Source organism: Caretta caretta, chromosome 7 (assembly GCF_965140235.1).
Source record: "Caretta caretta isolate rCarCar2 chromosome 7, rCarCar1.hap1, whole genome shotgun sequence".
NCBI lineage: Eukaryota > Metazoa > Chordata > Testudines > Cheloniidae > Caretta > Caretta caretta.
The window spans coordinates 2,343,913-2,367,479 of record NC_134212.1 but is presented as its reverse complement, the minus strand read 5'-3'; the positions used below and the strand labels follow the sequence as shown (position 1 = coordinate 2,367,479).

At 40.2% G+C, this 23,567-nt stretch overlaps 1 protein-coding gene across 10 annotated transcripts in view; it reads left to right on the top strand.

Moving 5' to 3' along the window:
- Positions 1-23,567, top strand: part of CFAP20DC (CFAP20 domain containing) — a 227,094-nt gene that overhangs the window by 86,295 nt on the left and 117,232 nt on the right. For 5 of the 10 annotated variants that reach the window (XM_075130187.1, XM_075130192.1, XM_075130193.1 and 2 more), the window contains exons 6-7: positions 18,342-18,380; positions 22,872-22,986. In XM_075130187.1, coding sequence (XP_074986288.1) covers positions 18,342-18,380; positions 22,872-22,986 — 154 coding nt within the window. The remainder of the gene's footprint in view (positions 1-18,341; positions 18,381-22,871; positions 22,987-23,567) is intronic. The other 5 variants (XM_075130189.1, XM_075130188.1, XM_075130190.1 and 2 more) reach the window with 1 other exon arrangement.

Here is a 23,567-nt window from a genome sequence, read left to right as displayed (position 1 = left end):
TGTAAGACTTCTATAAGATATAAAATTAACTGGTTAACTGTACTTGTAAACTTGGAATCATCAGCGAGCAGGTTGTTTCCAGTGTAGTCCCACAAGGATCAGTTCTTGGTCCTATGTTATTTAACATTTTTATGAATGGCCTGGAAGAAAACATAAAATCATCAGAGATAAAGTTTGAAGGGGCCTGCAGCCAATGGGAGCTGTGGGGGCAGAACCTATGGGCAGGGGCAGAACCTGGGGGCGGAGGCAGTGTGCAGAGCCACCTAGCCACGCCTCCACCTAGGAACAGCTGGGATAGGTTGCTGCTTGTGGGGATCTGCCTGAGGTGAGTGCCCCCTGGATCTGGCATCTCGAGCCCCCTCCTGTGCCCCAACCCCCTACCCCGAACTCCCTCTCAGAGCCCGCACCCCCCTCCCATGCCCCAGCCCCGCAGTCCCTCCCACTCTCCAAACCCCTCGTGGCTGTTCCTCCACCTAGGAGCAGCAGGGATATGTCGCTGCTTCCAGGGAGCCACACAGAGCCAGATAGGGAGCCGCTGGCCCCGCGCCAACCGAACTATCAACCGGACTATCTATGAAGATTAGAAATGCTGGTTTATAGAGCTTTCCGGTTGGTCCAGGGCTGGATAACAACGATTTTACTGTATACACTATTACCATTTTAAAGAAAACGTTACAGATTTCGGTTATCCCAGAAGCCTGACATTTCAAAGGATAATTTCATATGAAGTTTCATTTTTTTCTTAAATGTATTCATGATAGGAGATGCTGCTTCTGAAATTTCAGCTAGCTGTCCTGAGGAAAATGGGTACATGTGTCCGAGTACTGAGATACTACAGTGATGATCATGTATAAGAACCTATATAGAATAGCGTAAGTGGTATAGAAAAAAACCCTTCCAGTGATTGGTGGGGAAATAGCTAGATCCCTGAACTAGAAACTGACACCACTGCCCTTCTTATAGGGACTGTGGAGTAACTCTGCCAGGGAGGAATGGGACTTGGTTCACCTGCAGATGAGGGGAAAAGGTCAGCAAAGAGTTGAGGGTTTGTGACCATTTGCTCTGGGAGTTGAACGGAAATGTCAGTAGACTTTCCATGACACAAATGTGTAGCAAGAAGGAGACTGCAGAAGCCTTACTTAAACTTGGTTCATTGTGGCTGGTTGCAAAAGCTTTTTTCCTGTATTGTCTCTGTGTAATTTGTCTGAAGAACAATTTTGTGTGTGAAGAACATGAGAATGACTGGAAGATAACTAATGTAACACCAGTATTTAAAGGGCTCTAGAGGTGATCCTGGCAATTACATACTGGTAAATCTAACATCAGTACCGGGCAAATTAGTTGAAACAATAGTAAAGAATAAAATTGTCAGACACAAAGAAGAACATAAATTGTGCAAAAGTCAACATGGTTTCTCTAAAGGGAGATCATGTCTTTCTAATCTATTAGAGTTCTCTGATGGGGTCAACAAACATGTGGATAAGGGGGATCCAGTGGACATAGTATACTTAGATTTCCAGAAAGCCTTTGACAAGGTCTTTCACCAAAGGCTCTTACGTAAATTAAGTTGACATGGGATAAGAGGGAAGATCCTTTCATGGATTGAGAACTGGTTAAAAGACAGGGAACAAAGGGTAGGAATAAATGGTAAATTTTCAGAATGGAGAGGGGTAACTAGTGGTGTTCCTCAAGGGTCAGTCCTAGGACCAATCCTATTCAACTTACTCATAAATGATCTGGGGTAAACAGTGAGGTTGCAGGGTTTGCAGATGATACTAAACTGCTCAAGATAGTTAAGTCCAAAGCAGACTGTGAAGAACTTCAAAAAAATCTCACAGAACTAAGTGATTGGGTAACAAGATGGCAAATGAAATTTAATGTGGATAAATGTAAAGTAATGCACAGTGGAAAAAATAACCCTAACTATACATACAATATGATGGGGGCTAATTAGCTTCAGCTAATCAGGAGAAAGATCTTGGATACGTCTGAAAACGTCCATACAGTGTGCAGCGGCGGTCAAAAAAGCAAACAGGATGTTAGGAATCATTTAAAAAGGGAGAGAGAATAAGACGGAGAATATCTTATTGCCCTTATATAAATCCATGGTACGCCCACATCTTGAATACTGCATACTGATGTGGTCCCCTCATCTCAAAAAAGATATACTGGCATTAGAAAAGAGCAACTAAAATGATGAGGGGTTTGGAATGGGTCCCATATGAGGAGAGATTAAAGAGGCTAGGACTTTTCAGCTTGGAAAAGAGGAGACTAAGGGGGGATATGATAGAGGTCTATAAAATCATGAGTGGTGTGGAGAAAGTGAATAAGGAAAAGTTATTTACTTGTTCCCATAATATAAGAACTAGGGGCCACCAAATGAAATTAATGGGTAGCAGGTTTAAAACAAATAAAAGGAAGTTCTTCTTCACTCAGCGCACAGTCAACCTGTGGAACTCCTTGCCTGAGGAGGTTGTGAAGGCTAGGACTATAACAGGGTTTAAAAGAAAACTGGATAAATTAATGGAGGTTACGTCCATTAATGGCTATTAGGCAGGATGGGCAAGGAATGGTGTCCCTAGCCTCTGTTTGTCAGAGGGTGGAGATGGATGGCAGGAGAGAGATCACTTGACCATTACCTGTTAGGTTCACTCCCTCTGGGTCACCTGCTATTGGCCACTGTTGGAAGACAGGATACTGGGCTTGATGGACCTTTGGTCTGACCCAGTATGGCCATTCTTATATTCTTATGGGAAAGAAGATCTTCCATGGTGTGGATATCCATCCTATGGTGGAGGCACTAAAGGATGCACAGAGCTACTTTAGCCATCAGTCTGAAGCAGCCTCCCTGTAGTGGCTCCGTAGCCAGTGTAGCCTAGGAAGGGAGCTGTTCTCCCCACTAGTACCTTTCCTGAATATTGGTACAGCCCATTTTTCAGGGTAAGAGCAGAATAGAGGATTTAGCCTGTAGTCAGAGGAAGGGTATAGGTGGACAAATTGGAGAAAGTCCAGAGAAGAGCAACAAAAATGATTAAAGGTCTAGAAAACATGACAATTGAGGGAAGATTGAAAAAATTGGGTTTGTTTAGTCTGGAAAAGAGAAAACGGAGAGGGGACATAACAGTTTTCAAGTACATAAAAGGTTGTAACATGGAGGAGGAAGAAAAATTGTTGTTCTTAACCTCTGAGGATAGGACAAGAAGCAATGGGCTGAAATTGCAGCAAGGGAAGTTTAGGTTGAACATTAGGAAAATGTTCCTAACTGTCAGGGTGGTTAAGCACTGGAATAAATTGCATAGGGAGGTTGTGGAATCTCCATCATTGGAGATTTTTAAGAGCAGGTTAGACAAACACCTATCAGGGAGGATCTAGATAATACATAGCCCTGCCATGGGTGCAGGACACTGGACTAGATGACCTCCCATGGTCCCTTCCAGTCCTATGATTCTATGATAATTATACTTGCAGATAAACTCTTGATGTGGTATTGCTTGCCCATTATTGCCCAGTCTTAGGCCTTCTCTTTTGGGAAGGCCAGTAATATTCAGCTTCTGGTGTTCTTGGATACTAATGACATACTATGTAGGTTCTGGCCTTTCTTTTTGGAGTCGAGACCACAAAGGTCAGAATCATGAATGATTTCTGCTGGTTTTAGATCTGGATTGGCTAGTCATGTAGGACCATTCGTTTGCTTTTGATTCAGTGGATTAAGAGATATTGTTAGTTTTGCCTGAATCTGCAGATAGATAGACAAGGTGGGTGAGGCAGTATCTTATATTGGACCCACAACGCTGCAGACACTGAAGATAGATGTCAGTTAGTGGCACTAGGCAATTTGCATCATCAATGAAGGGATTGGTAGGGTGTGTAGTATCTCTGAAATGGGGCCTGTGTTGTCCAGTGTGTACAGAAGATCTCTCTGCAAGATTACTTACAAACATGAAGCAGAGCATCATCAGTATGCAACTATACATCTTGCCCAGTGGGACTGGGAAGAATGCACAAATGATATTGCCAGCTGGGTGTATCCGAGTGACCTTGTAGCCCACACTGGGAAAATGCTACATAAAGAGTATATGTATAAGGTGGCTTGCCAATCTTCTTGTTCAGGGGATTTGTTCACAGGTCTAGTGAATTAGGTTAAGAATCTCATAGTCTTTTCTGACCACTCCCTTTCTAATTAAAGCCATGTTTCGGACAAAGTATAGCATTTCACTCAATTGTGCATTTTGCATAAGCTACCCCTTAAATATTCTGTGATCTCTTAACACTAGCATATACCTTCATGACCACAAGGCTTTCGTATCCTATTTCCTTCCTATCAAGGCTTTCCACCATTTGCATCACGTGCATAATGCCACAGAGTGCTTATTTGCTGCAATGAATAGCCATAATCATATCCTTCTGGCCATTCATTCTTTACCTTGGCAGCTAATGAAGTGGTAGATTGGCTTCAAATTGGCAGTGCCTTCCTTGCAGTCCTCTCAGTGTGGCAGGGACAGTCCCTGTTTTTTCAGTTTAATCCTGCCCAGTGTCCCAGGGAATTATAGCTTCTTCTGTGAGGGTGTGCAAGGGTGGCTTTGGTGAGGGAGATGGGGTCTAGTTTTGAGAAGTTTGTTTTCCTGTTGTTTGTTAAATGAAGCTTTTGGATTTTGCATCTAAAGTTCAAAAATAAAGTCTGTGCCTGGTCAGGCTAACATGCTGGAGAGAGCTCACCCCCTTTGTCAGCTAGACCATTTCTAGTCTCTCTTTCTACTCAATTTCCTCTTGCTGTTTAAAAAGGACTGTTCAAGGTGGAGCAGAGAGTCTCCTTGATTATCTCAGGCTGTGAGCTTCTGGCTGACCCGTAAGGAGTAGTACACTCCTTCACTGGGTCCCACTGTTGTGTCTCAGGTTGACAGGTGATGGTCCTCTTGGTTACTAAGACACTAGGTTGGGGAACCCATTTCATCTCAAGATATCTGTCACAGTCCAGTTCTCTCACTTTATTTAAAGGGGAAAAAAATTAGCAAAAATAGGTATACTTAATACCTAAGAAATAGGTATTAAGACAGTAAGTATCATAATGCCACTATATAAATCCACATTACGTCCACACCTTGAATACAGCGTGCAGTTCTGGTCACCCCATCTCCAAAAAGATATTTTAGAAATGGAAAAGGTACAGAGAAGGCAATAAAAATGATTAGGGGTATGTAACAGCATCCATACAAGGAGAGATTAAAAACCCTGGGACTGTTCATCTTGGAAAGAGAAGACTAAGGGGGGATAGGATACAGGTCTATAAAATCATGAAAGGTGTGAAGAAAGTGAATAAGGAAGTGTTATTTACAGACAAAAGGAAGAACTTCTTACACAATGCACAGTCAACTTGTAGAACTCATTGCCAAGGGGTGTTGTGAAGGCCAACACTTTAACAGGGTTAAAAAAAAGAACTAGATAAGTTCATGAAGGATAGATCTATCAATGGCTATTAGCCAAGATGGTCGGACACAACCCCATGCTCTGAGTGTCCCTAAGTCTCTGACTTGCAGATGCTGGGACTGGACAACAGGGGATGGATCATTTGCTGATTGCACTGCAGGATGGATAAAAATCAATGATTTTTCTTTAAAAAATCGGATTTTTTTTTATTTAAATCAGATTTTTTTGATAAAATGCTTTTTGAGGAAAAAACCTATCTAAAGATAGTTTTAATTAAGATACATTATAGCTCAAATATATCGCATAATGGAAAAGGGATTATAAATTCTAATTCTATAGTATGAGACAATATATTCATGTAATGTTTAAGAAAAGTTTTGTAAATGAGTTCCAATAGTTCATGGATTAGGGACCCACTCTTATAGGGTTCCACGGGCTTCTGTATAGATCATTTAGGTTAATCTTTCTATCTACCCAATGGGACTTAGTGCTCAGTCTAGGAGATACCATCTGAGATGCTTAGTTTTGCAGTTCTCAAACTGTGGATGTGTGTCTTCAGAGTTAACATGCTTGTTATTAGCAAAAATGTTTTAAATAAATAAATTAATATATAGAGGTGAGAAATAACAGACTTCAACTCTATTTTCCCTATGCAAATTTGTGTACACACAGTCAATCCCTTACCTCTCTCTAAAAGTGCAAAGTTTTAAAAAGTTCAATGAACAGAAGATTGTTGGGGGAAGAATAGATCTGCACAAGGAGAAGAAGTCTGGAGATAAATGTGAGAAGTGAGGGACATATGCTTGTTTTGTTAAAATATTATATGTTTGCTGTTGAAGAAAAAAATCCAGAATATTTAACATTGTTGTTTTTAGTTAAATAAAACAATTTAAATATCTGTCTGGTGATGTTCTCCTCTTAATACAGCATGACAAGAAAATCCTCCAAATATTAATGATTAACCTGTTGAATAATGGAGATAGTTCACCTCCCAATTACTTCATAAATAGCTGCTTCAATTACCTTTGTTAAATAAAATAACCAATCACTCACTCATTTTCTGATATAGCTGTAAAACTAATCTGAAAAGTTTTCAAAATAAATCACTGTTTAAAAATGTGTAGTGTGTACCTTCTAAAAATGAAACCTACATCTATCTCTGAGTTGTGAAGAATTTGTATTAAGGTTATAACAACCAACAAGAATGCACCTTTATGTAGAAAACCATGATTAAGTCGAGCCTTCCTGACTCGTGATTTAAATCAATTTAATTTAAATCAAATCCACCCTGTTGCCCTGTTCTGTTCATTCCCTTGGAAATATCTGGTGTTGGCCACTGTTGGAAGACAGGATACTGGGCTAGATGGACCATTGGTCTGACCCAGTATGGCCATTCTTATGTTCTGCTGTCATGTGGCCCTATCTGAGAATGCTGCCTGATCTGATGTGTCCGTGATACTGGCGGTCTCTTAGAAAGCATAATTTGTATTCATTAGTGCTGGAGATCAGATAGACTGTTACAGTTGTTGGTGTCTATATCATCATCAACAAAGAGAGAGACAGATTTGACAGAAGCATGTTTTGCATGGGAGTGTTGTGAAGCAGTTGGAGTTGGGGGTGCTGGAGAGCGAAGGGGACAGAGTAGAGTGTGAATGGTAAAGTAAAGATTCCTGGCTGCCACAATCCTATAGAAGGTAGAGATCCTGGGAATGGATGTTTGTAGTTACTGTCTACCCTACTGGCAAGGTTAAAATGCCCTTTATTTCTGATTGTTCTCAAATGTATATATTGTTTTAGCCCCAAAACAATTTGCAAAAAATTACGATCATATTTGTTTCTCATTAGTTTGTTATGTAGGAGGGGGGGAAAGCATCCCAAAAAGTGCTTTTAAAGAAAACAGAGCGAATTATAATTTGGAAATGCATAAACTTTATTTTGACATGTAATTAGACAAGTAATCATATTTTGCAATGGGTGAAAATTGTAATTGCATGCTTAAATAGCAGTCTATGCCCCCGGCCCACTCAGGTGTTTCTCATTTGGTCTCACAGTAATCTTTGCTACTGAGTGCCATCATGCTGAAAACTATTAAACAGAAAATGTGACTCATATACCCACAGAGACAAGGCTAGAAGTAATAAGCGAGGTCGTTGGTTGTTTAGATACATAATTGTGAAGCACTTTATGTATCCTGAGTTTTCAAGTACTCCCAAAATGTGTGTGATCATTGCCTTGTTCACATGTTTGAAAACATATTTTAAAAGCCCTGACTAAATATTTATGCCCAAATATGCCCCAAACTGCTCCTATTTCTTTGTTCCTTTTGTTCAATAAAAAAAAATGAACAATATTCCAGTATCAACAGCTTTATTTTTAAATGATTGATTTTTATTGCTAAAGAACTTCAAAAAATCCAGTTATTTTTGAACACCAAAGGTATAACGGGTCTCTTTTCTTTTAAATATCTGTACATGCTATTATATTTTCACATTGTATAGGAGAGTGTTTTCTCTTGCACCTTATAGATAAGGCAGTTTTATGCCAAGACACAGATTAGGAGAAATCTAAGGTTACAATCATGTGTAAAACTTACAACTCTTCTAAAATAAATGTGTCACAACCAATAATAAATGTCACAACCAATAATAAATTCCATTGTTGGGGGGGGATATAATATAGGTTAATATATGAAAGGTTGAATATTTATTTATGAAATGCATGGCATGAGAGAACAAAACAGAAATATAAATAATTAAAACTATGACTTCAGAGGTAAAAAAAAAAATCCCACTGCCTTGTAATTGTGAAATTTAAAAAAAAATCCACAACAAACAACATTGTAGAAATACATAAAATCTAGCTACGGTATGAACAGAAATGGCAACAATGTTTCTATGGCAGGCTAAACTGAACATAAATAGCATATGCTGGAGTAGATGTTAGGATACAATTTGAATGGGAGGGGGACGTGGAGAAATCCTTGGGTTTTTTGTTCAAATTATGCTACAGATTATGGCCCTAGTCCTGCAATCTGATCTGTATGAGCAGGCTATCAGCATGAGCTCAGCACAGATGAGGATTGTGACTTAAAATGTATCCAGTAACAATTTCAAAAATGTATTTTTTTTTAAATCACTTGACAAAACCATTTAACTTACTACTTGGATCTTGGGATCGTCGTTTCCCCTTTCCATCTAAAGAGACCAGAGCAAAAATGAGTTCACAATAGTTCCACTCATATCAGAGTAGAACTAGCCTCATATCAGATTATTTTTTAAAATTGAGAATGAGGGAGGGTTAACACAATGGGCAACTGAGCATATAAACCTTGATTTGAATAATTTTGCTGCACAATAAAAGAAACAGGAGAATGCAATCAACATACGGTTATGAACTCTTTTCAGTGAAGGAATGAACAAGAATGAAAATGTTATGCACATTATTACCCACCATACTAAATTCATTTCTGTAATAGCAATTAAATCCTAATTTTAGAATGGAGAAGGGTATAGTCCCAGATTTTGCTGCCTCTGAGAGAAGATCTGCCAGCGACTTCAGTCTCTTAGGTGGAGATTTCCTCTTGTTGGCAAGAGGTAATCAGTAATTTGCTTAGTGTCATATTAGAAAATAAATACTGTGGACCCATATTCAGACCCTGTGTAATTCTGTTGGGGTCCAAGCCATTTACCCTAGACTTGACTCTAGGTCCTTGGCTCAAAAAAATAAAAAGAACCATTTCAAACTAAAATTCTTATTATATGTTTCCACTTCCACATCCTGCCTTGAAATGTATGTAGCTCCCAATACAACATATTAAATATATTCAAGGTGCTAGTTTACACCATTTAGGCTTTAGATTCTAGACTAACAATCATCATTTACTAAAAGTACCACTAATCCTTAAAGTAAAGTGCAAATGTAGCTTGATTATGAAGTTAATGATATTGTAGTGCTTATTGCTAGACCTTGCTGTGTCTATGAAGTTTACTTTTAAAAAAAAATCTAAATATCAAATTCTTGCTTATGATGGCCCATAATCCTAATCAGATGTAAATAGATTGGGGGAGAAAATATATGTTCCCAGTCTTTCTGCTATAAAGTCCTGTCAGTCCCTCAAATATGCTTCTTTGGGGACATTCTCTTTTGGGTCCTTCAGGGGATAGGGTGTCTGAAAAATGTATACGTTACGAACATTACCATTCATGTACGGTCCAGTTGGGTAGAATGATGCACAAAAACGCAATAACCCAAACTTGTTTCACATACTTGTTTCTGTTTATGCCAAATCACCACTGCTTCCAGACCAACCCTGAGTGCTTGTTTGTACGCCGAGTTAGTGTATGGCAAGCCAGTGTGTGAATCTACAGTGCACTAGCTTTCTGTGTGGTCACTGCTATGATGCAGTGAAAGTCACAGAGTTCAGTTTAGCACTAAGAGAAGCTCCATGTCAGCTTTGGAATAAGGAGCTTTGGAGAAAGAGTGCTTCCCCCTCCAGGTTACTGATCCTCCATGGTTGCTCTTACAGCGTTTGGGCTATAGTTGGGGTGTTTTGGCCAGAGAGCACTGCACTCTGGCAGTTCACAGCTAGCACAACACCCGCTTGGAGCCATTTAAAGCCAGCCTAAATTAGAGTAGACTTTATGGGGTGATAAAGGTAGTAAGCAGCCACTTTTCCAGCCTCCCTCCCTCCCCCATCTCCCCAGGTCTTCTGCCAGGCACAGCTCAGCCCAACCCAAGGATCACGGTCATGATCTCTGTGTGTTGTCATATTCCTATCTAATAGTCTCAAAACTACCCTAGAGATCTTTACATTGTAACCAATAGAATTTCATCTTTGATGAAGTATATCCCAAAGCACTTTTGAGTTGAAATATGAAATGTTTTGCTTCTCCTTTGATAAGATGTATGCTGTTCATTTCAATGGGCTATAGAGGTAATTCTTTATAATGGACTTCTTTAATTTGCTTGGTATGACTCATAATATCCTTTTGTCAGATTATGTTCTGATAATACCACAAATGAAATTATTCTTTAACATGGACTCTCCACAGGAAAAAAATATTATTTATTATGTAACCTGTGTTGGTGGTTCAGTTTAATGCAAGATGGAAGGACGATTGAATTCTGTTTTTTAAAATCAATGTGCTGAATCTGTAACTTGAAGATGCAGTATTAGTAAAAAAACAACAACGTAGTATGGCTGTTTAAAGGACAAGTCGGTTAGCAATTCATAATAGAAAAACTCTCAGCAATTAGAACTGAAATACAACTTATGTGGAAGAATTATCACCGTACTTACAGAAGTATTATATCACAGGTATGAATTTAACCTTTTCTTTGTCTTTAAACTTGAAGGGACAGATTGTCTTGTGAAAAGATAATTTTACGGAGAGGAGAACAAAATGAAAGAGATAGCAGCCAATAAATGAAAGAGAAGAACCAACAAAATTAATTAGAATCATAAATAGCCACATTTTTAGGCATAACCAATCTAGGTTTTGGAAGAGATGCATGTGCTGAACATTGCACACATTTACACTCATTACTGCATCTTGTCTGTACTGAATAAAGTAAAAGCTATTTTGTGGAATTACATTTTCCTAGATTATCTGACACAGATAGCCAGGCTTCAAAAAAGCAAATCACTGTGCATAAAATTGAATTTGGAAATATTTGAAACCCAAGAAAGGAGGCATTGAGCTGAGCTATATATATATATTGTAGTGGGGTGGTTATCCACTCCTGCCCTGTGGGGCTTAAAAGCCAGTCCTGGGAGAGAGCCAGGGCTGAGGGCAAGAGAAGCTAGGCAGATTGGGGAAATGGCCACAGCTGGGCCATGCCCCAATCAGGCCGCAGCTGGACCTATAAAGGGGCTGCTGGGCTGCAGCTTAGCTAGAGTCTCTCTCTGTGTTTGGAGAAGGAAGGGTCTGGCTGCAGGGACCTGAGGGGATACCTAGAGTGGAGCAGGGCTGAGGGGGAAAGGCCAGGGGAAACCCCCTGGAAACCCCCCCGGCTGCAAGGCCTAGATTAGGGCCTATTAGGCACTGTGGTTGCAAGGAGGCAGCCCACGGGTAGACAGAGGCATCAGGTCCAAACCCCTTTGCCTGTGATGAGTGGCTGATACACTGCAGTCTGCCCTGGGGAGTGGGGTTAGCAAAAGCAAATATATTGCAAGATTATTACTGGAAATTTTCAGTAGATAAGTCATTCATTCATATCAGCTGCCTTTTAACCTTATTGTGAACTCTTTAACACACACAAAAGACATGAGTCTGGTCACAGATATGACTACTTTGGTCAAAGATGTCTAATTTCAAATTGATTGTAAAGAGGACTTCGTTTTTTTTTTTAAAAGCAGGTGAACTTAGAAAAGTGATCAATACTCCATTGGTTCTGTGAACAAGATGATGTACATAATACTAATATGCTTTGAGATGTTAGATATGATTGTTTGGCAAAACCTAGCTCTGCATATTATGTATATCTTCAATCTTTTACAAAATTATACACTCTTGTTTCCAGTAGCTTCCAAAAGCTGTGGAAATCTTTCCCATTGCTTTATGAGGTATATAGGCAGAGCTGCTACCATGTTGCTCAAGATGCTAAGACTAGTAGATAGCCAGTACACCAAAGCAACACATGCACAAATCCTTTTCAAACTCTCATTTAATAAACTGAAATGAGAGAGATGAATGTGAAGATGAATCTGAAGGAGTTAGTTTTCCCAGAAACACCAAACCCACATTACTGTTGATCTCAATATTTTCATTTTATATTAATAGGTTTGTAGCATCGACCATAACCTTATGGTCTTAAGTCCTGTGCCAGTGGTTAGTATCTGCCAAACCAAAACCAAATGTGTATTCTCCATTATGTTTTGCCAAAGATCCATTGTTTGTATCTCTATATGGGCATTCATGTGGCCACCATCACAGATGTATTTGAGCGCCTGATTATTTATATGTTTAAAACATGCTGAAGGACTTTTGGGGATGTTTGTTTTACTTAAAAATTACAAAGCAGAGGACTAACACAACATATTTTTATAGTACTAAAAATATATGCTTCCAGTTGCAGAAAATGAAACTACATAGTAATGTTCCTTCAGAAAGTTAGATTAGATCTCTCTAAAATCTGCTTGTCATTCAAATGGGAGATAAGTTAGTAAAATGCTGTCAGAACTGTATAGCCGTCTACATTATATTCTCAAGTTTTAAAAATATTAATCATTTGACCATAAACCTGTTTTAACAGAAACCTTTCCTGTGACTTACATTTAACAGATTCCTGAAACTGTCTGATTTAATATAGTAATTAATATTAATGAATTAATAGAACACTTTCTCTCCAAATTCAGTGATTATGAAAACTGTCAGAGTATATGTGGTAAAGCTGCATTGATAGTTTCACAGGGCCACCTTTTTTTTTTAATTTTTTTATTTTTTTTATTTTAAATCTGCCCAGCCCCATTCTCCACTTGGTTCCTTTGCCTCTAGCAGCCTCCCCAAGGTCTCAGTAATGCACCCACTCCCTTTGTATGTTTTATGCCCTCCATAATCATCCTGCCATAGCCTCTTCCCGAGACCAGCTCTTCAAAGTCCCCATACAGTTTCCAAACAGTATAGCTTGAAGAGTTACAGCCTTGGTTCGTGCTATCAGCATGTACTCAAAATGTGATTCAATTACAACTCATATGTTCAGTGAAGAATTATTGCATGTAAGCAAGTACGCTCTCTTCCCCCACTCTCCTCCTGCATAAATAACCCTTACTCTAAACGTACATAGTATGGCTCAGCACAGGTAGTAGAATTTGCCTTCAGGTAATCAGGGGGCTCTGTTCTCAAGGCAGTAAAGGTGGGGCACTAAAAAGGAAACCAGCTAGTAAAAGGAATTAAGTGTTTGGAGTTATTCATCAAAAGGCTTTACAATATACGAAGTTGTGAGAATAGTGATAACAACACCCTTACAGAAAATTACTCCTGTTTACAGGTTTCAGAGGAACAGCCGTGTTAGTCTGTATTCGCAAAAAGAAAAGGAGTACTTGTGGCACCTTAGAGACTAACGAATTTATTTGAGCATGAGCTTTCGTGAGCTACAGCTCACTTCATCAGATGTTTACCGTGGAAACTGCAGCAGACTTTATATACACACAGAGAATATGAAACAATACCTCCTCCCACCCCACTGTCCTGCTGGTAATAGCTTATCTAAAGTGATCAACAGGTGGGCCATTTCCAGCACAAATCCAGGTTTTCTCACCCTCCACCCCCCACACAAATTCACTCTCCTGCTGGTGCTAGCCCATCCAAAGTGACAACTCTTTGCATAATCAAGTCGGGCTATTTCCTGCATAGATCAAGGTTTTCTCACATCCCCCCCACCCCCATACACACACAAACTCACTCTCCTGCTGGTAATAGCTCATCTAAACTGACCACTCTCCAAGTTTAAATCCAAGTTAAACCAGAACATCTGGGGGGGGGGGGGTAGGAAAAAACAAGAAGAAACAGGCTACCTTGCATAATGACTTAGCCACTCCCAGTCTCTATTTAAGCCTAAATTAATAGTATCCAATTTGCAAATGAATTCCAATTCAGCAGTTTCTCGCTGGAGTCTGGATTTGAAGTTTTTTTGTTTTAAGATAGCGACCTTCATGTCTGTGATTGCGTGACCAGAGAGATTGAAGTGTTCTCCGACTGGTTTATGAATGTTATAATTCTTGACATCTGATTTGTGTCCATTTATTCTTTTACGTAGAGACTGTCCAGTTTGACCGATGTACATGGCAGAGGGGCATTGCTGGCACATGATGGCATATATCACATTGGTGGATGTGCAGGTGAACGAGCCTCTGATAGTGTGGCTGATGTTATTAGGCCCTGTGATGGTGTCCCCTGAATAGATATGTGGGCACAATTGGCAACGGGCTTTGTTGCAAGGATAAGTTCCTGGGTTAGTGGTTCTGTTGTGTGGTATGTGGTTGTTGGTGAGTATTTGCTTCAGATTGCGGGGCTGTCTGTAGGCAAGGACTGGCCTGTCTCCCAAGACTTGTGAGAGTGTTGGGTCATCCTTTAGGATAGGTTGTAGATCCTTAATAATGCGTTGGAGGGGTTTTAGTTGGGGGCTGAAGGTGACCGCTAGTGGCGTTCTGTTATTTTCTTTGTTAGGCCTGTCCTGTAGTAGGTAACTTCTGGGAACTCTTCTGGCTCTATCAATCTGTTTCTTTACTTCTGCAGGTGGGTATTGTAGTTGTAAGAAAGCTTGACAGAGATCTTGTAGGTGTTTGTCTCTGTCTGAGGGGTTGGAGCAAATGCGGTTGTATCGCAGAGCTTGGCCGTCGTCTACAGCCAAGCTCTGCGATACAACCGCATTTGCTCCAACCCCTCAGACAGAGACAAACACCTACAAGATCTCTGTCAAGCTTTCTTACAACTACAATACCCACCTGCAGAAGTAAAGAAACAGATTGATAGAGCCAGAAGAGTTCCCAGAAGTTACCTACTACAGGACAGGCCTAACAAAGAAAATAACAGAACGCCACTAGCGGTCACCTTCAGCCCCCAACTAAAACCCCTCCAACGCATTATTAAGGATCTACAACCTATCCTAAAGGATGACCCAACACTCTCACAAGTCTTGGGAGACAGGCCAGTCCTTGCCTACAGACAGCCCCGCAATCTGAAGCAAATACTCACCAACAACCACATACCACACAACAGAACCACTAACCCAGGAACTTATCCTTGCAACAAAGCCCGTTGCCAATTGTGCCCACATATCTATTCAGGGGACACCATCACAGGGCCTAATAACATCAGCCACACTATCAGAGGCTCGTTCACCTGCACATCCACCAATGTGATATATGCCATCATGTGCCAGCAATGCCCCTCTGCCATGTACATCGGTCAAACTGGACAGTCTCTACGTAAAAGAATAAATGGACACAAATCAGATGTCAAGAATTATAACATTCATAAACCAGTCGGAGAACACTTCAATCTCTCTGGTCACGCAATCACAGACATGAAGGTCGCTATCTTAAAACAAAAAAACTTCAAATCCAGACTCCAGCGAGAAACTGCTGAATTGGAATTCATTTGCAAATTGGATACTATTAATTTAGGCTTAAATAGAGACTGGGAGTGGCTAAGTCATTATGCAAGGTAGCCTGTTTCTTCTTGTTTTTTCCTACCCCCCCCCCCCAGATGTTCTGGTTTAACTTGGATTTAAACTTGGAGAGTGGTCAGTTTAGATGAGCTATTACCAGCAGGAGAGTGAGTTTGTGTGTGTATGGGGGTGGGGGGGATGTGAGAAAACCTTGATCTATGCAGGAAATAGCCCGACTTGATTATGCAAAGAGTTGTCACTTTGGATGGGCTAGCACCAGCAGGAGAGTGAATTTGTGTGGGGGGTGGAGGGTGAGAAAACCTGGATTTGTGCTGGAAATGGCCCACCTGTTGATCACTTTAGATAAGCTATTACCAGCAGGACAGTGGGGTGGGAGGAGGTATTGTTTCATATTCTCTGTGTGTATATAAAGTCTGCTGCAGTTTCCACGGTAAACATCTGATGAAGTGAGCTGTAGCTCACGAAAGCTCATGCTCAAATAAATTCGTTAGTCTCTAAGGTGCCACAAGTACTCCTTTTCTTTTTACTCCTGTTTAGTAACTGTATCAGGGTCATGCTTTCAGGTCCTACCTTAAATTGATGTAATGGATTAAAAAAGCTTATAGGGAGGGTTCACAAATGCCCCCTCTTTTTGATTTCATAGTTGCGTGTATTCTCAAAGGGCTTCTATGTGTCAACTCCTTCTAGACACTCCACTTTGTGGGATTTGAGTCTCTTTCTGAGACTTTCCACTGATGCTGTTTTTTTATGGATATTAATTTTTTTATTCTCTCAAGAATAGGTATGAGATCCATGGAGGAGAGATCTCATGATGTAAAGAACAAGGTGCCTATTTGTAACTGGAGTTCACTAGATCTGTCACTTATCAGCTATCTTGAGTATTTTAGTTTTAGGATTCTGATGGATTGTCAACACAACTACATCTGTGATAGGGACGGAACCAAATTGCTTTGGATTTTAGGTCTTCAAACAGCCAGTTAGTGCATTATACAGCTTGTTGGGACATCAGGTTATACACAGTGCATAAAATAAGGCACTAAGTAAATATAAACTATTGCTGAATGAGAGAGTTGTGGCTGTGACTTCACCTTTCTGTTCCTCGGTTTCTGTAAAATGGGGATGAGGCTACTAACCTACCTTTTTATAAAGCACGTTATGATCTATGGGTGATGAGCTCATCTCTGGGTTAAGTGCTGTTAAAATATTAAAACTAAACATTTGTATCCTCATACCAATAATTCTAAAGTTTTACTAGCTGGCTCTCTATCAGATTTCAGAACAAAAGTTTCAAAGTTCTAAATGAACAGTGAATTATATGGGAGTTCCTTTTTCACATTAGTGAAAGAAGATTTGCTTTCACTACCTGTTAAGTTTCCATGTTGAGTCATTTAAAAAGAGAGGAAGCAGCTTCATATTTAGAACAAGTAAGTCTAATAAATGAAGCATCCGTTCAGCAGCCTAACATCAGCTTTTTTTCAAGTTCATTTAAGCCTTGAAGTGAACATTAACAAATGGCTGTAAATTATTGTCTATACAGTAGCAAAGTGAATAGGTAATCTGAGTAGATGAGTTTGTCTAGACTCATGGGTAGTCACTCACCATTTACTCACATTCTCGCTATAGTTGCCATTGTGAGGAAAATAGTCACTCAAAGTTGAAGATATAAAATAGAATTGAAAATTGAATTGAAAAGTAATTTTACTTTCAAATGGTTTGCAAATGTAGATGTTAAGTGTGAAATGAATGTCGTTAATGACCATAGCTGGGAGAGTTATGCACCTGCTGATCACAGGAATATTATAAATGAGGTTGATTTTTTTTCTTGTTGACTACTTCATTTTTTTTTTCCCCTCAGCGTGGTCTCATTACTTTTCTATCACATGTATGACCCTTAAATATGAATACTCAAGCACAGACACAATAAAAACACATTAACTCTTATATGGCTTTTTTCATGAGTACAAGGAGCATAATGCAGAAGTTTCTTGTGTTCATAGGCTTAACATGGGTTTTGTTTTTGATAGCCAAAATAAAGGCTGAGTTTCACAGTACGTACCATACAAGTAATTTTGCAAATAAGATTCCTAAATTCTAATCGCTCAGTATCTGCATTCTCCCAAATAAGAGCTTCTTGATGGATGTGTTAACTGTTCAGACCTCTCAGTTTAGTTATAGCCCGCAAAAAGTACTGTAATAAAAGTATAAAAAGCTATACTAAATCTTTAACAATTCCGTTTGTTTCCCAAAATAAATTACTTTGACAGCATATTAAGCAATGCCTGTTTCTCCAAGTCTACCTCTGACTGTTCAAATGTAGTCCCTGAACAGAATATAAATATGTATGTGTTGATTTACAATTTAGATCAAGAAAGAACAAATAATCTTCCGGTGTAATTATAATCACATCTCAGTGGATTACTGTTTATACCACAAATATGATCATGGAAACCATCACATTTAACTCTTGCATTTTACAGCTAATGGTATAAAATGGTCATCATTATCTAAATGACTGTGCTTTGCACTGCACATTTGGATATCACGGAGTTGCACCCATGCCAATGGCTTCTTTATTGCTGCAGTAACATATTTCAGAAGGGAAAAGACATAAATGAATAAAACAGGATAAATTATTACTTTTAAACATATGTTGCAAACAAATCTTTAAAGATGTGGGGTACTATTATGTTTTTGTTGCCACTTATTTGGAAAAGTGTGAGTAACTTACTCATAGGCTCTCACTTTGATCCAGTCTTACTCACAATGTTTTGCCATTGGCTTCACAGGGAGCAGTACTCTCCATTGGGAATTGTGAAGTTAACTAAGTAAGTAAGATTGGGCTCTGTTCAAGTCAGTGGTGCCCAAGCTTTTCCTGTTGTGCCCCTCCCTTACCAATAATGGAATCAGTCCATGCTCCGCTTCCCCCCATTACTGATGTGGAATGCACCCTCAGCAGATGGCATGGATTGCACACTCAGCATCATTAATGATTTGGAGGATGGCGTGGATTGCACCCTCAGCAAGTTTGCAGATGACACTAAACTGGGAGGAGTGGTAGATATGCTGGAGGGTAGGGATAGGATACAGAGGGACCTAGACAAATTAGAGGATTGGGCCAAAAGAAATCTGAGGTTCAACAAGGACAAGTGCAGAGTCCTGCACTTAGGATGGAAGAATCCCATGCACTGCTACAGACTAGGGACCGAATGGCTAGGCAGCAGTTCTGCAGAAAAGGGCCTAGGGGTTACAGTGGACAAGAAGCTGGATATGAGTCAACAGTGTGGCCTTATTGCCAAGAAAGCTAATGGCATTTTGGACTGAATAAGTAGGACCATTGCCAGCAGATCGAGGGACGTGATCATTCCCCTCTATTCGGCATTGGTGAGGCCTCATCTGGAGTACTGTGTCCAGTTTTGGGCCCCACACTACAAGAAGGATGCAGAAAAATTGGAAAGCATCCAGCAGAGGGCAACAAAAATGATTAGGGGTCTGGAACACATGACTTATGAGGAGAGGCTGAGGGGAATGGGCATATTTAGTCTGCGGAAGAGAAGAATGAGGGGGGATTTGACTGCTGCTTTCAACTACCTGAAAGGGGGTTCCAAAGAGGATGGATCTAGACTGTTCTCAGTGGTAGCTGATGACAGAACGAGGAGTAATGGTCTCAAGTTGCAGTGGGGGAGGTTTAGGTTGGATATTAGGAAACACTATTTCACTAAGAGGGTGGTGAAACACTGGAATGCTTTACCTAGGGAGGTGGTGGAATCGCCTTCCTTAGAGGTTTTTAAGGTCAGGCTTGACAAAGCCCTGGCTGGGATGATTTAGTTGGGGATTGGTCCTGCTTTGAGCAGGGGGTTGGACTAGATGATCTCCTGAGATCCCCTCCAACCCTGAGATTCTATGGACAGTTTGCTCAGCGGAGGAGCTTGGGCTGAAGGAGGAGCTGGGGCTAGAGGCACTGCTGGGCTGGGGGTGGAGAGGTATGAGGGCATAGCTGAGCTGGGAATGGAGCAGGAGGCGGAGTGAGCTGCAGCTGGGGCACAGAGCTGGGCTGGGGGTGGCACAGAACTGTGGCGGAGCTCGGTGATGGTCCCTCCTGCCCACTGTGGGGGCTGGCCCAAGCCCTGCCATGTGGCACCCCACAGTTTGGGAACCACTGGTTTAAGTAATAAGAAAAGGAGTACTTGTGGCACCTTAGAGACTAACCAATTTATTTGAGCATAAGCTTTCGTGAGCTACAGCTCACTTCATCGGATGCATACTGTGGAAACTGCAGAAGACATTATATACACAGAGACCATGAAACAATACCTCCTCCCACCCCACTCTCCTGCTGGTAATAGCTTATCTAAAGTGATCACTCTCCTTACAATGTGTATGATAATCAAGGTGGGCCATTTCCAGTACAAATCCAGGTTTTCTCACCCCCCCCTTTTTCCAAAAACCACACACACAAACTCACTCTCCTGCTGAAGTAATGCAGTCATTACAGCTAGTGGCCTCTCCTATTAGTTGCTCAACTGTAGACACCAACAACCTGATCTTATGTAAGCCAATGGAAGCTAGGCTTACATAAAAGTACCTCCAGCCAAACAACAAGAACAGCAAGGGTGTGAATTCTGCTTCACCAACCCATAAGTGTAGCTCCTTTCTCTGTGATGGATGGGGTTCTGTGGGGGCTGCTGCAGAGGGAGCAGCTGTTGAACTGTTGCTTCCCTCTGTTTGGTTTCCCTGTGGGTGCTTGTGATAGAAGGCTGGAGAAAAAGCAGAGGGCGCTCAAGGAAAAGCAGAGGAACAGCAATTTGTGGAAATTTGCCAAAAATTCCATTGTCCTTGTAGTAAGCTGCCACTAATACTAGGGAACAAGGAAAGGAGCTAATGGGTGCTCTGAAGCCGCTCCTTCCTGTACCCACTTCTGTTTACAGCTGCCAGCAGAACCCCTCTGAGATTCACATATTTAGGGGATGGGTTGTGTTGAATCCATTTTGGTTGAAAGTTTAAATTACCTAAAGTTGGTGACAGTAAAGTCATTTCAGTGTGTAAACATATTATGTAAAACTTATTGTTGAAAGCACAGAACAAAGTGAAAGGATGTGAACTGAGGTTTATTTGTTTTTTTCCCCCCAAACTAAAAACTTACAATTAGGGGTTTTCAAAGCTTCTGGTGAGGTTACAAAACTATTCTAGGAAGAGAGAAGGTCAACAAATACGATTAGGTGTATGGAACAGCTTCCATATCAGGAGAGATTAAAAACACTGGGACTTTTCAGCTTGGGAAAGAAATGACTAAGAGGATATGATAGAGGTCTATAAAATTTTGACTGGTGTGGAGAAAGTGAATAAAGAAATGTTGTTTACTCCTTCATACAACACAAGAACTAGAGGTCACCCAATGAAATTAATATGCAGTAGGCTTAGAACAAACATCTTCATGCAACACACAGTCAACCTGTGGAACTTGTTGCCAGTGGATGCCATGAAGGCCCAAACTATAAGAAGGTTCAAATAAGAACTCGATAAGTTCATGGAGGATAGGTCCATCAGTGGCTATTAGCCAGGATGGTCAGGGATGCAACACCATATTCTGAGAGTTCCTAGCCTCTCTGTCAGAAGCTGGGAGTGGACGACAGGGGATGGATCGCTCAATGATCCTTCTGTTCATTCCCTCTGAAGCACCTGGCATTTGCCACTGTAGAAAGACAGGGTACTGGGGTAGATGGACCATTGGTCTGGCCTGGTATGGCTGTTCTCATGTTCTTAGACCAGAACTATTTTAAGAGAGAGAATTATCTATATATGAATCATTGAAACTTGGACAAGGATGTCACACCTTTTGGATATTTCTTTAGTGGGGACTACTTACTAACATTCTCAATGTTGCAGTGAGGCTGCAGCATCCGTATCAAGCCCAGTAGCACTATTATAACTGCTACCATCATGGCATGGTGAGAGATGGGGTTTGCCATCACCTATTAGGCCTTCTCTTCACTGAACCCGAGAGATGGTCTAACCTGAGGAGAAGGCAGTTCTATTTACACTAGGGACATTTTTCAAAAGTTGCCCAGCATTCCTAACGTTATGTTCAGAGTCACTATACAGATTTATCTTATTCCACTGCCAATGTCTGAAGAACAGGCTGAGGTTCAGACGGCTGAAGGCTCTCGCAGTTCTGAGGGAGCTGATAGGTTTTAGTTTACCTTGGGAAGGTTGTCTTCACCACTAACAAAGAGCTAGAAACTGTAGTCTTTTTTTTTTTGTAAAATCAAAGCCTAAATTTTGCAGAACAGAAGGGAAAGACCTGACACATGTGAGGGACAGTTTCTTACCATTTGAAACTGTTACACTGCATTTAGATTTCACATTTACTAAGTAGGTTTAAAAAGAAAAAAAATCAAACTCTAAACATTGATTGAAAGTTGACAGAGAGAATGAATCGTCATCTTCTTAGGGGGGCTGTAAATTTTAGAACAATTATCAGTCTGATAGAAATAAAGGTGTTTTAAAATATCAAATGAATTAATCCTGATTTCCAGGTATAAAATATAGCCTTTAAGGTAACATCAGTTCTCAGTATAACAGTGTGGGACAGGTAGGATATATTAAGCCTGTTCTGTTACACCTGAGACCTGAAGGAAGCAGAACATAAAAATGAGCCTCTTTATCAATTTTAAGCAAACCTAAGCTTTGATCATGGCTGTGGTCTAAACCTATTACAGATGTTCAAATTCAGTCTCCTTGGTGTCACTGGGAGATGACCTGAATAGTGAGCAATAAACTTATTTATTATAATTCAAGTTTAGAGATATGTGCTGAGGAAGTGAAACTGGCAGACAATGTTTTGTCTATCTTTAAGCCAACAAAGAGCCTATATAAAATGACAGGTGCATTTTTAGGAAAAGAAAGCCCATAATGTTTTCCTATTTAGTAGGTGACAGTGTGTCCCAAGATAACACAAGCTTAAGGGACCAAAATAAGCATCATTATTAGAGGCTAGTGGTTTCTGAGTTCATACAAATTGAATTCTTTCATAGGCTGAAGGGCTGTGGAAATCCAGCGAAGAGTGTAGAGCTCTGAAATAAAATTAACATGTAAAGTGATTTTATATATGCAGGTCTGTAGCCACTAAGTTTGAATTTGAGAAAAATCCCATTACTTATCTTGTAAAAGAGAGAATTCTTAAATTCCCCATTTGCTATCCCTGATATAAAGGTTCTGCATATGAATAAAAGTTTTCTGTGGTTGCCCAAAGATAGAGGTTATTGAATTGACCAAGATCCATTTCTTCTCATTTCCTCCCCCCCCCTTTCTCTTTACAGGGTAACTGATTTAGGAAACATTAAAAGAAGATTGTATTTATCAACGGTCCATAAGGAGTTGTCTGTAACCCCTCTGCATGCAAAACTTCCTCTTTTTATGATCAAACGCAAAATAGTAGGTATCTTGGATATGTTACTTAAAGTACTGTTGAACAGAATATTTCTGTTTGTATCAGAAGACTTAATATATATATTTTATTTTATCAGGTCTGTAATGCACGCGCGCGCGCTCTCTCTCGCTTTACAGTCCTCATAAAATCCTGTTGATTCAAGACACTTGAAAGAGAGCTTTGTCTAACTGAACAGATACGCTTGCATACGCACCAGATATTGCATACGTGTAGATATTTTTATGTATAACTGTTCTCTACTTGATATCAGAACTGCTTATAGTGTGGAAGAGAAGAATCTGAGTTCTGTCTCCCTTACCACTATGAAGATCTGAGTGATAATCAAAATCTGAGGAGGCTGTGGATCTGTTATAATTGGTGCCCTATATCTATTGTTAAAACTTTGCCTCTTCCTATTCTCTCACAATCCATTTATTTTTTGGTGCTTTCTCTCTTCTCACAGATTTCTTCATCCCCTCTCTCTGTCTGTCTTCTCATAGCTACTGGCTATTAGTCCTATTCATGACCTTCTCTGCATATAAACCCACAACCACCTCGTCTCCTTACTACCCTGGACTCCCTTCTT